Below are 13,492 nucleotides of genomic sequence, written 5' to 3' on the forward strand. Positions count from 1 at the left end.
TTTCAAACTATGTTCAATAGTATATTAGAAACAAATCTCTAATTGGCCATAGAGTACTGAAGACCTGACTATCTAATGTAAAAAATCAACATCATGAAAACTTTGAGAATATCAAAAAGAAGCAAGGGAAGACCACAGGTCATTTTCAGCTATTCCCTACCCATTTAAACCCCATAATTACAATATTATTTTTAATATCAGGGGACAGTAGTGAATGTAGGATCATCATAAGACCAGAATAATCATTCTAAAGACAAAATAAATTAATCATTGACCTCTGTTGCTATAATGAGCATTTAACAAAAAAAAACCCACAATGAAGTTCAATTTACTCAAGTGTTCCATGTTCTTTCTGTCTCCTGTAAGTCTCTGAAGCCGACTTTCTTTAATAAAAATGACTGATGTTCACCAGTTGCTCCAAATTACACATTTGTGTGCATTCACTAGAGCCCATGTAACCGATCATGTACAATATCACCAGCTTCTCATGCTTCTTTTCAGCGAGACAGAGGATCAAACTTAAAGAGTTGTTTCTTTACTCAGAAAGGAAACAGTATATCCCCCAGATACAGATATGCGAATCTGTCAGTGTATTTCTGGTAAAAACATAACTAGCTATCTTTTCTGTTTATGTGCTCTTATATCCAAACCACAGTAACACTTCCACTGTCAGTAAGAACTGCTTGGCTAGTCAGGGATCAAAGCAGAGCAGGTCTAAATAAAACAGCCGGTCTGGACAAGGACTGAACCAAGATCACTTTGAGAAGAGTCTCCACCGTGTTTCATAATGCAACAGACAATAAGAGAAACTGAGGAGAAATGTAAAACCATCTCTGACAAGACTTTAGAGACTACATACAGTCTGCAGGACTGGTTAGTAATGAAAAAGACAAGTTACACCAAATTACGTGCTTGATAACTTCCCCCAGGTGGATGGGGCACAGGGAATGCAAAATCCCTGATGTCCTCTGCAGGGTGGCGAGAAGGTGATGCCCTTCCAGTGCTGCTGGACTGGGTGCTGACAGCACATCCCCAGGTCCTCTGGCCAGACTGCTGGCCTCACACAGCAGGGAAGGGTGGGAATGATTGCAGGAGTCTTAGGCCACAGTGTTTCTGCCCAGCTTCCTGCTCTCTTTCTTTAGGAGGCGGAGGAAGAGGGATGAAGCCCACATCCAGTCATCGAGTAGATCTTTTAATTGTGTACCACACATGTGCACGCATGAACAGACAGTCCCATGTTGTCAACTTCTTCTGCTGGCATAACTTGAGATAAAATTACAATGAGACATAATTACAATGAAAAAGCTGGCTAGAAGTCATTCCAGTATTGTAAAACAAGTCCCATTTATTTTGTTTATGAACTAATAAATAATTACTTATTTGCAAATACAGTTGCATTGATGGAACGTGCCGATGACACATATTTTCTTGGACAGATGACTTAGGAAGGCACTTGAACACCCAAGGGGGACTTGATAAAAATCCATGCATGTAGGGCGTTTCAGTTAAACAGCACTCTCTGAAACAAATCCAGCATTTTGCACAAGGAAATTTGAGCTCTTGGGACAGCCATGGCTGTGGGATGGCAGTCCAAGTCTGCTGTGTGGCAACAGGACTGGAAGGCGTTGCAGTTGCCCCAGAAGGAGAAAGAGGTGATTCTGGCCCTAGAGCCAAAGCCTAGGTAAGTCAGGTTTGGCCTCAGTCACATCTGCCAAGGAAGAACCAGCACTGTAAATGAGCCTCAGGGCACCAAGAAATGCAACATGCAAAAAAGGCCACCTGCAGGAGAAGGGAGGTGTGAAAGCCCTCTCTTTCCTTCAGCCTGCTGTGCTTTTGTGTTTGCAAGGAACCTGCTGTGTTCTTTAGTTCTAATCACTGTCTGCTGGCAAGACAAAATTCAGCTTAATTTGCCCCAACACCTCTTTAACCTATGATTTAATGTCACTGTCATTTGCATCATGAAAGAGTGCTTTCCTACAACTGCTTTCATGACAATTGCACATTTCCCATAGCCTCCCCCCCCCCCCCCCCCAAGAAAGAGGTCAAGTCACAGCTGTCATTTTGCCTAGTAATGACCACTTCCATCCCAGTTTCCCACAGCAGCAATGGAAAAAAAGGACCAACAAACACAAACAGAAAAGGTCAAGGAAAGAAAAATATTTGTTATTTGAAAAGGTGTCATTTGCCTTCCTTTTAAAGCACAAACATTTTGTGTTCACCATCACAGGCATTACTGCTGTCTTATACTGATAGGCAAATGGCAGTTTTATAGGTATATTATATATCTATAATTTTTTTATATATATAGGGTGGTTTCTGTGTGTGCATGTGTTGGTTATACACACACGCACTCCTATGGCCTAGGAAGAAATTTGCCATAGGTTTGCTGGTGGGTTCATACTCAAATGAAGTCAATAGCAGGCTGGGACCTGGAGCAACACTTTTATAATACCATTCACTCATTCACTCCCTGTGGCAAAGCGCTGTAGGGAAAGCTCTGGGTACATGATGGGAGCCACTTCCTTTTTTGTTTTCAAAACTCCCCAGTTCTGTCTGTTTCATTTAGCTACAAGTTCTCTAGGTCAAAACTCTCTGGGGCATGTGCGTATTCAGAGACACAGTTCACTGTGGAGGCAGCTCCCTTAAGCTAGCAGAAAGGATTAGCCAAAATAAAGAAGTCCTACTTGAAATGTATTTGGTATCCAAGTTAGGACTGGCTCCTTTTCAGATACCCACATTTCAGTTTACCTTCACAGTAGAGTAAAAAAATACACTCTGCTTTCCTCACGTACCTAGAGGTAGTATATTGGAGGATCCCATTCTCTACAGCAAGAATTTAAGAAGCCCCTCAATAAAAGAGGTGCAGAAGGACAAGTGTGCACATCCACCAAATGACAGTTAACCAAGCAAAAGGGATTTTTTTAAATGCAGTTGTATATTTTGCTTATCAAATTACCATCTATTTTCTATCTGTGCACTTTGTATCCACAGTCTCCCCTTGGAAAGGAGCTTTTATCCTGTCCTCTGAGAGCCTGCCTACCTCTTAACTTGTGGCTCTTAAAGGCATTTAAATTTATAATATCAAACAAAAAAAAATGGCTTGTGCACTCTGCTAGGCTTTCAGATTACATAGGTTCTGTTTAAATGCACCATGGAAAACTTTAATAGATCTATTTATCTGTAATTTAACATGTAGATGACATTCTGCTTAATACTGGATAGACACTATGCTGTATACAGAGACAGCAACAGAGGAGTGCAACACGAATGGCACCGTGTCTGTTTAGCAAATTATTTGTAACTACAAATAGCAAAAATATTTATAATAGGAGTCATTTCCCTTAATCTAACAACTTGAAAATTGATCTTACAGAAACACTCTCAATTTTCAAGTTCTTTATTTCTTTCAAAATGAGACATTTCTCAAGGGAGACTGCATTTTCTGAGTTTGAAGTCAAAGTTGGTTTAAAAAATTTAATGTTTGCAGAATAGAATCATAGGATTATTCAGGCTGCAAGAGATCTCATGAGGTCTCTGGATGAACCTCCTGGTCAAGGAGGGTCGGCTCTGAGGCCAGCCCAGGTTGTTCAGGGCTTTAACTGGTCAGGTGTTGAAAATTTTCAAGGGTGGAAACTGAACAATAAATATTTATACAAATATGTATATTTGGTCGAATGTGCTCACAACCCGAACCAAACCAGTGAAAGCTTCTCCATTTCCACCCCACACCTCTGCTGCAACCAGCCCTGCCAAATCACAAAATGGCAAATCTGACACAAGTCTGTGTAACAGGTGAAATGAAACTTAGATCATTAAAGGGCAAATCCAAACCCCACTGAAATCAATGAAGACATACCCTTAGTGTTTGTCTAGCCCCTCTAAGGGAAACATTTTAGGAAATAGCACTGATGAGGGGAAGTGTCCAATGGGATCAGGACAGGTTCTGAACACATGGCTCTTGTTCAGGATGGAGGAAGGCTAGAAGCTGCGTTTAGGTTAGGGAATGAGTCAACCAACCAAGTGTTGTGTTCTGGGAGCAGCCTCGGTCCTGGGAAATTAAGAATTTACTGAAGAAAACCTCTATCATAGATATTCAAGCCGGGACAGTGGAGCAGTGCCAGTGTCACATCTCCACGTTATATTTATTAAATAAACAAAAGGTCTGATTCTTTCCTTTCTTTTCATGAAGTCAAGAGTCAGTCACTTCACCTAAAACAATCCCATAAAAAGAGCCTAAGATGTGAATCAGGCCGACAGTCACTGGTATAATTCTTCCTCAGAGCTCCTGCACTTCAGTTTTAATTGGGGAAAACAATATGAAAATGAGACAGAGAAAAAGTAAACCAGTACTCAAAATATAGATATTTATAACCAGGCACATTACATTCAATTTTTCCATCTTTTCACCAAGGTTCTGTCATTATTTATGATGATAGAAAAGAGCTTACACAAGGATGAGTGATATTTTGATTCAGAGCTGTCAAAGAAAAGTGATTATCCAAAGAAGCACTTTTCTAGAAATTAATACTTTGGATGTTTTGTATCTCCTTTTTTTGTTTGTTTGTTTGTTTTTAAACCACACAATTTATGAGACCAAAACTAGGTATGTGTTTCAGGTTTTAAAAGTTAGTGCTGTATTTCAGTGGGAGCCTCAAAACAAAACAAAACAAAACAAAACAAAACAAAACAAAAAGCATTTCAATTATAATAAGCAAAGATCTTCTCATCCTAATGAAAAATCAAATACTGTTATGGGATTTTGTTCAGCCTTGCTCCTTACCAAAATATTTCAGGTCAAGTATCAAGATAAGTTGAAGTTTTAAGTTGCATTATAAATAACCCCTGACTCTAGGGAATTTATTTGTAGATTATCAAGAAATATAAATAATTAAACAGCATATTAGTGGATACTGCAAAAGTATATGAGAAGTCTACAGCAGCTGCAACTTGTTTAAAGGTTTTTGACATGGCTGTTGTATGGTGCATCCAGTGTACAATCTTCTTGTCAATAACATCTGGGCAATCAGTGTGTGCAAAAAATGAATCTTGGGTTTATGGCATATTTGTAGCCATGTGCTTTCTACTTGTCAATATAGTTCAAAGGCAGTGAGTGAGGAAAGTTCAGGAGATGCGACTTCTGTCCCAGGTCTTATAGGACGGACAGGAGGCTCTCATAGGTTTTACTTTGTGTCATATATCATGCAACGCATCTGGGCAAAAGGACACTTGCTTTGGCAATCCCAGCCACCATAATGGCAAAGCAGCAGCAGCAGCAAGCAGTGGCTTCATACTGTCATATTTATTTGTTTAGCTGGCATTGCCCCTTCATCTCACTGATAATTTGGTGCTTACTTTATTTCACTCTTTTTCAGAGTGATCACCTCACATCTTCCAATGTGATCAGCTTTCATTTACCTTCCCACACAAACCACAATGAGATTCAGACATAAAGTGTTGTACAAACATCAAATCTGCATGTGCTTTTGTGTGCATGTGTCTGTTCAAACAGTTCTTAAAAACACTAGCTGGCATATTTTGTTACTTCAGTTTTCAAGACACTCCTTCAGCAGCGAAATCATCTAAATCGGTGAGGGACACTATGTCAGTATCTGGGGTTGGGCTCATGCCCTTTTCTAAGCAAACTTGAGTTTCTTCAGCATCTTGACTGTAGGAGTAAGAGGCTGGTTCAATACAGGGCTGAGTATCCACAGCTTCAGTGTATCTGTAGTCCTGCTGGCCATCTTCAGGTAGTTCAGCTTGTTCTCCTGGCACAGCCGGCATTGACCAGGTAGGTTCAGAGAGCTGAGAAGGTGACTTCAGCACTGCTACAGATGCAGCTGGTAAAGGCAGCACTCTAGGGTAGGAGGAACAGGAAGAATTCATAATTTCTGAAGAGGGAGGCTGGTGTAAGTTCCCTTCTGAAGAAGGGACTGAGACTTGAACGTATTTGCCAGTTTCTGGGTCATAAAATGTCTTTAAATTAACTTCAGCTGGTAAATCAACTACATAGTATTGACCAGAGTCAGGGTCTTGGAGGAGTTTGCGCTGGGTTGAAGAGAGTGAGGGGCTCACTGCTGATGCACCACTGGGTCTTCCTGTACTGGTTTCTGTGGGAGTAATAGTGGAGTGAGGGGCAGGATGGGGAGGAGAATAACCCAAGGATGAAGGAAATGCTAGTGTCTGTCCAGAATGAGAAGGCTTTCTCCCTACAGCATCTATATACTCAGTCTGATGTTTTTTCTCCTGTTCTTGTATTTTCTTTCTCCTGCTTGCCAGCTTTTTGGCTCTCCGCAGAGCCTTTTCTGTTTTTGGTGGCACAGCAGGAGGCTTGCCTGCTGTTCTCTCCCCAGGTCCCCTGAGCTCCAGTCTCTCAGCTTCCCCCGCAGAATCAGAAAGAAAATTTCTCTGTGCTGAATCAAGTATCTTTTCTGCAGGCATATCAGCTTGGCTTTTCACTGCCATGTTCAGCAAAGCAGGGTTTATAACATCTTCGGTCTCTCTAAGGACAGAAATTGTTGGTTTGTCTGATGATGAGCTGGCAGCAAGAGAGTGCATCGTGCTGCCTGACCAGGTGCTTGTAAAAGCAGGGCATGCAAGACTGTCTAACAAAACCGGTGCACCTTCTGTATGTAGAATGTCCTGTGAAGCTTCATGGGGTACAGGAGAATACATGTGGTCCTCTGATACGAAGCCAGTCCCAGGGGAAATTGGCTCTCTAGTGATTATTTTTTTCACACAAGAGCCACCTCTGCGATTAGACAAATGATGATTCTTGAAGTAATTTGTCTTTCTTTCTGTGGGATAGATGGGGTTGTTTCGCACCTGGTCATTTTCGAGACCTAAATTTGGCTGTGTTAAGCTGTGTCGTGCCTTCCTAGTCTGGGGCTTCTCTTTCCTTCTGCAGACAGTCTTTTCATTCATTTTCCCAACTTTATTTAACAAAGCACAAGTCTCTTCATCTTCTTCTGTCAGCTTCCCTAATGAAAAGCTCTCTGTATCTTCCAGAAGACTGGGATCCAGTGTTGCTGAAGTAGATCCAGCCTCACTGGCCTCTTTCCCTCTGTCAGTTGCTCCATCCCTCACATTCTGCTGCCCTCTGCGCCTTGATGCCAACGAGCCCACCTCCTGGGCATGCAACATGTTTCGGTGCTGCTTGTTGTGCTCTGCTGGGGGCATAAACCTACCTTCCATTTCCTTGTAACTGCTGCTTACTGTATCATCCAGGGAAAAGGACCTGAACAGGGGCAGCTTAACAGCCCTTATTACCTGAGGTGACCTGAATGTGTTGTCTTTAATCATAAACAGACTGGGTTTCGTTGAGCTTGAAGATGGTGGTGTTTGTGGTTCCTCAGACATGGGGATGGACAAGTCCTTTATGCTGTCAGGAGCTGTATCCATGCTGTTGGCCTCTTCCCTTTTTTCTCTCTTTAGTTTCTCTTTCATCGAGCTCTTCTGTTCATTCTCAGTAACCTTCCCCTCCTGCTTCTCTGCTGTACCAGTACCAGAGCTGATACAAGCATAACATTGCAGTTCATCTTCCCCAACTGCTTTCCCTCTCTCCTTGTGGCTTTTCTTACTGTCTGCACCCATTTCACTCTTACTCCTCTGGCTTTCTTGCAGACATGCCTTCTGCATCAGGGGCACTGGTGGAAACTGCTCCTCCTGAAGTGGCTGCTCTACTGTGGAGACAAAAGATTGCTCTGAAGAACTAGTGCTTCTTTTGCCTTGTGCTTCATGGCCAGGTACCACCATATTGGTTTGGGTGTCACTGTAAGGCACATCCTCTGCTGGTGAGAGTTGGTTTGGGACTGTTTTGAAGGAAAAGTTTTCATTCTGAATAGCAGGCTGTCTCTTATTTTCCTCATCCTGGACACTGGGATTTTGCATGGGCTGCCCAGCTGTTGTATCTGCATTGTCTTTACTGAATGGTTTCAGTGCTGGATACTGCAGACATTTTCTTAAATCAAGTTTATTTGATTCATGTCTGAACAAGGAGAAGTTTTCACTATCTCTTGTGTTTTTAACCAGATCTTCATGTTTTGAATTGTCTTGTTGCAAGTTGTCTCCGGTCTGGTAAAATGTAAGGTCTGCTGTTGTCTGGGGTGAGCTCAAAGTCAGGTAATTGTCTGTAAAGTGTCCGGTTAAATCAGTTTTATTGTCCTTTTCATGAACACTGCCAGACAATACGGAGGTTATATCACTTGATTCATCTTTCTCTGCAATATTTTTGCTATCTTTTTCTTGGAAAGTCAAGAGAGAGGCATTAATTTTTGTACCTTCCTGTATATTTTCCCTAGTTCTATTTTTCTCCTCTAAGGCCCTTAACAGGGGAGAAGGGGTATAAATGCTTTTAACACGTTTACGCACATCCTTCAAGTTGAATAACAGACTTGATGCTTTCGATTTGTAACTATCCCGAGACCTGTAATCGCCAAACGTGCTCCCGTCATGGTCTCTCTGTGTCATGCCTTTGGTGGGAGGAAGTGTCAGCAGGATCAGCTCACTTTCAACAGCATCCACCTCTTGTTTTGGTGGTATGATGGGTGTTAAAAGTTCAGTGATGTTGAAAGAGGGACTGATTGATCCAGGGGAGTTTACCTGTTTAGCCAAAGGAGTCACATCCAGACCAGGCTCCGCACCGGTCACCTTTTCAGACAATGGGCCCGTCTCACTGGCTGTGAACTTCTCCTTTGAAGTCTGTCTCCTCTCTGCTGCCCCTTTTGTAACCCTCTGTCTCCTCCAGGGTGGACAGGTAATGCTCAGTTGGGGACTGAGGGTCTCCTCTTCAGCTAAGGTGGCCAGGGGTCTTGGTGAAGGAGGGCTGTCTGCCTGGGACATGGGTAAGGGTGAAACCATCCTGTAGGACACAGACTGGGGTGAGATGGAGGCTTGGGACATGGAAAGAGGGGAAAGTTGAGCTGGCACTGGGAGTGGGGGCACAGGAGGGGCTTCAGGGGTAGGGGGTGTTGGGGGATGGCCCTGCTGTGTGGGGGCTGGAAGAGCAAGTGCTTGCAGGACAGGAGGTTGCTGAGGGGGACCCTGGTGTGCATGGCTCCTAGGCGGGGGTGTGGGAGGAAGAGCAGCAGGAAATTCAGCTTCTGAAGGGAGGGGGCCCTGAGGTACACATGCAGCTGGGAGAGGGGTGCTGAAAGCAGCTTCTGGTGGAGTTGGTTTCATCTGAAAATCTTTCTCCTGCTTCTTAGTAACAGTGGTTTTGACTGGTGGCAATTTATGTTCATGTGTGTGGGATCCTTTGAAAAATGGTGCTTCTTCCAGGTATGTAAGACCTTCCTTTTTCATTTTTATATCAACAAATTCCTCCTTTTCAGTCAGTTTCTTATGATGAACATTCCATGATTCAAAAGCACTATTCTCACTGTGAAGAAAATTACCTTTTTTTGCTGGCTCATTAACTTTCACACTTCTGCTTTTTAAAGCCTTTTTAGAAGAACGGGAAAAATTTGACTTGGCTACTTTTGACATCTCAATCAGCACAGGATAACAACCATCAGAACCACAATAACTCATGTCTATTTTATTAGGCCTTTTCTGTGGCTCATGTTTGCTGCTGAGACAGTGGCTACCTTGACTAGCCTCAGAAAAATCAGGAAGTTCCTTGTGGATGCTTAAAATGTCTGTGTCATCCCAACAAGCCATATCATTTCCATGATTTAATTTACATTTCTGAAAGCTATTCTTAATGGGCTGCTTAATGGCTATCAGGGAACCTCCTGACCCTTGGTCTGCAGTCTTATCAAATGTCTTAATCAATGAAGACACTTTTGAAATGTGTTTATTGTTCCTTGGACCAGGGACTGGCAAATTCAGTTTTTTCCCTTCTGTGGCAAAGGTGTTATTTTTAGCAATCCTTTTCTCCTCCGGAGCACATTTTGGTAGCTGCTGGAATGTGGAAGCCCATATTGTATGTTCATTGTTTCTTGCTGTTAGCTTGTTACAGATATTGCTTTTCTTGATGGCATGGTTTAATGTCCCTGGGTGAAATTTACTGGAGAACTGGAGAGCGAAGTCAGGTGAAATGGTGAGATCTGGTTCATTGTAAGAGTCTTCAAGCTCTGCCACACACAAACTTTTGAAAGCCCGGTCTGTGAGGCTGCTTACCTCTCTGTCTGTATCATCCAGGAGACTCCCAATACTTGAGGAGTCACTATGTCCTTCCGTATGTTTCTTATTTCCCTGCATTGTTCATGGGAGTCATGAATGAATTAGCCAAAGGATTAATTTCAGGTGTCAAATGGGCAGATGACTGTGTGGGGTGGTTCCAGCTGTTTGCAATTCACAAGCACAAAGCTATTCTTCCAGACGGTGCTGCTGCACATCGATTCATCTTACAGAAGAGCTGAAGGAAACTTTCTTCTCTGCAAAGCCAAAAATTGTAAATTACCATTTTTCTGTATGAACACTCTCAGACAGAGCGTGTTTCCCAGATATATCAGTCACTGATTAACTTGCTCCTACCTGTATTTTAAACAAGATGCTACCAACACACATGAAAAATAATTGTTATTTTGGTCCATTCATGTAGCTCATGGTAGATAGTTTAATTACTGGAAAGTGCCATTTAAAAAAAGTGGTCTTACCTCAGATTCTTTACTTGGGCTCTTAAACAAGGATATGAGAGCCAAATTTTAAGCACTTCCCTTTCCGTACCTCTAACCATAAACAATTCCAAGTTCTGTGCATGTATTTAGCTAAGAAGGTTTGCCATTTTTTGACCAGGAAGAATTAGTAATAAAAAAGGAGAAAACTTACTTAAAAAAAGAATGTCACTGGGTATAACATTGCACACAATGTCCAAAATGAAAGAAAAGTTGGTAAAACTTACTTGGCAAGACATCATAATTATAATTTAAAATATTTTATGAAAAATAAAACTATTATAGAAGATTCAATTCTCACTCATCTGTTAGCTCATGGCTGCAGAAAATTGAATCTATAGAGATGAACCTGCTTGTATGAGGCTGGAGTTTTGCTGTGACAACTACCCTGAACAGAACCCTTGTTTGAGAAAGCAGGATGGCACCACAGGTAAAGAGGATTTACTGTGCATTAGAATGTTCCAAGCAAATATTGCTGAGGTAAAATCCTTTAGCCACCCATATCCAGGTATGGTTGGGTTAGTATATTGAAACCGAAGAGCTGCTAATATCAGCTTAGCCAGCAGAAGGCAGGAGTGCCTAGGGGACTCTAGCAGACCCACTAAAGGAGCACAGGGAACATTTGGTTTCAGTTCCAGAACTACTGAGAGCAAAAGGTAACCCATTCAACACAATTATAAAATATCACAGCCTTCCATTAATCTCTGGTTACAATGCACAGTCAGGGACCACAGCACTGTGGTTTCTGTCTGTCTCCACATCAATCTGAAGACAGGATGGGGGAATCTTTGGATGGAACAAGTAAAAGCAAAATAGACCCTTCAGCTATACTTGAAATCTATATGCTAAAACTCTTTAAAGTTTACTCTGTAAACTCTACAGATACTTATTCTTACTTTCAATGGTTTGAGCGGGGTATTGACTAAACTACATCAAGACTCAGTTTAAAAGCGTGTTCAAGAGCTAGCTAAAACCACCTTCTTAAGGAAAGTCTGATCTGTATCTCCATTTCCTAGTACAATTGCATCACGAACTTGTACCGAGCTGAGACATCACAGTTCACATCTACAGCAGCTTCTAGCTTCCATGCAAGTGGAAGCTGTCTCCATTTCAAGGTTGGATCCATCATAGAACTGAGCAATGAAATCCAGATCCAGACTTCAGCCGCTCCAGCTGTCCAAAGCCATGATTCTACTTTGGCTCATCTCAGCGAGACTCTTGGAAAGGGCACATTTTTCCCTATGGTGACTCAGTGCTGGTCACAGTATGAAGAGTCAGAGAAACTGGGCTTAATCAGCTGAATTACTCAGACTCGATTGTTTCTTCAAATGGAAACACTCCTCACCTTCCTTTTCTATTTGAAAAACTTCAGCCCACCTATTTTTAGACTCAAAGTATCATTGTGAATCTTGATTCTGTCCTTCCAGCAATACAATTCCAATGACTTATGCAGAACTACAATAGATTTATACCAGTTATAAAATGAGCTTAACAGAGCTTCTCCATTTTACTTTGTAAAAAGATTTTTTAAAAGTGAGTTTCACTACCCCCACTGCACATATATTTTTGTGTATAATGCAACAAGAAAAGACAAATGAAAGGCCATCTTGCTCTTGGTTTTGATTCTTAACTGTTATATGAGTGGGAAGTACAGGTACATACCTGCCATGTAATTTTGTTTCACATCGTTAGAACTCCCTCTCATGCTTGTGTTTGGCTTAATTTCTGACCATCTTTAGTGAGGAGGGAGAAATAGTCCATGTAGATTCGACAGAAGTAGTGTCCTGAGATGTTCCCGACCTTCAGCATTTTTTGATCTTAAATTAACTCTGCAATTTGAAAACAAAGACATTTGTTTGCATGATCTGAAGATTGGTGCTCATTCATTCATTCATTCATTTATTCATTCACATTTTACAACCTTTTTAGGAGTGATTTACAGGATTTTTTAATCAAAAGAGACAGATATATATTCCAGAGTGATAACCAGATACCTTGAAGATTCAATAGCTTGCAGAGTGCAGTCAGGTTCCTAGCAAACAGCTACCACAATCTCCAGCACTTTCTAGTAGCCCCAGCAGAGATTAACAGCTGAGAGAGCAATAGTTTCCTTGCAGTCTGCCCATTGCAAAGCCTGGGTGATGTCTCCAGGCTAAAAAGAAGGGGCAGATGTCTTGTCCCCTGCTGCTGTCTATGTCCCTGCTGTGCCAGTTGTTCAGAGGGACTGCAGAAGAAAACGTGTGTCTCCACACATACATGATTTCCTGCTGCCAACAAGTACAGACAGGTGTCAAACTGGTGGACTGGGAACTAATGCAGCTGAGGTTTGAAAGTCCATCCTTTTTGTTGTCCCTGTTGTAAAGGAGAGGAAAGGTGGACAGCTGGGATGGTGAGAGGCAGTAAATAAAACATCTTCTAGCTTCCATGCCTGAATCAGAGTCAGGAGATGCTAAAGGAAAGCTCAGCTATGGTGAACATGCCTTGCTGCTGTCCTTTTGCTGTGGAGACACCCACAGGTTCAGGCTAGTTTGCTTCATTGTTTCAAGAATATATTCATTTCCTACAAGGAGAATTGCCTGGCCCTGAGGAAATGCAGATAATCATATAGGTGTAGATAGGTGTAGACACAGTAGACTTTCCTGAAGCAAGGGTCTTCTTGAAGGAAAGTTTTGTGTCAGCCTGTGGTATTCAAAACACACTTGGAAAAGTGGCAACAAGGGCTCACCCACTGGGATGGTCTCCTGCACTTTACCTGGGGAAGGACTGTTGTTAGTGTTAGTTTAGGGACAAGCCTGTACCAGTCAGAGCTTTTTGTGGAACACTTAATATGTCTATGAAAAAAAAAAAAGTAAAAGCAAAGAAAAAAATCCTGTGCT

The 13,492-nt window shown here is 41.9% G+C and overlaps 1 protein-coding gene across 3 annotated transcripts in view; it reads right to left on the bottom strand.

The window, feature by feature from the left end:
* Positions 1-1,171: 1,171 nt before the first annotated feature.
* Positions 1,172-13,492, bottom strand: part of C9H10orf71 (chromosome 9 C10orf71 homolog) — a 32,890-nt gene continuing 20,569 nt past the window's right edge. For all 3 annotated transcript variants that reach the window (XM_055721260.1, XM_055721262.1, XM_055721261.1), the window contains exons 2-3: positions 12,279-12,445; positions 1,172-10,376 (exon numbers count right to left, since the gene is read on the bottom strand). In XM_055721260.1, coding sequence (XP_055577235.1) covers positions 5,551-10,200 — 4,650 coding nt within the window. In that variant the 5' untranslated portion in view covers positions 10,201-10,376; positions 12,279-12,445 and the 3' untranslated portion in view covers positions 1,172-5,550. The remainder of the gene's footprint in view (positions 10,377-12,278; positions 12,446-13,492) is intronic.

The sequence above is a fragment of the Falco cherrug genome, chromosome 9 (assembly GCF_023634085.1).
Source record: "Falco cherrug isolate bFalChe1 chromosome 9, bFalChe1.pri, whole genome shotgun sequence".
Taxonomy (NCBI): Eukaryota; Metazoa; Chordata; class Aves; order Falconiformes; family Falconidae; genus Falco; species Falco cherrug.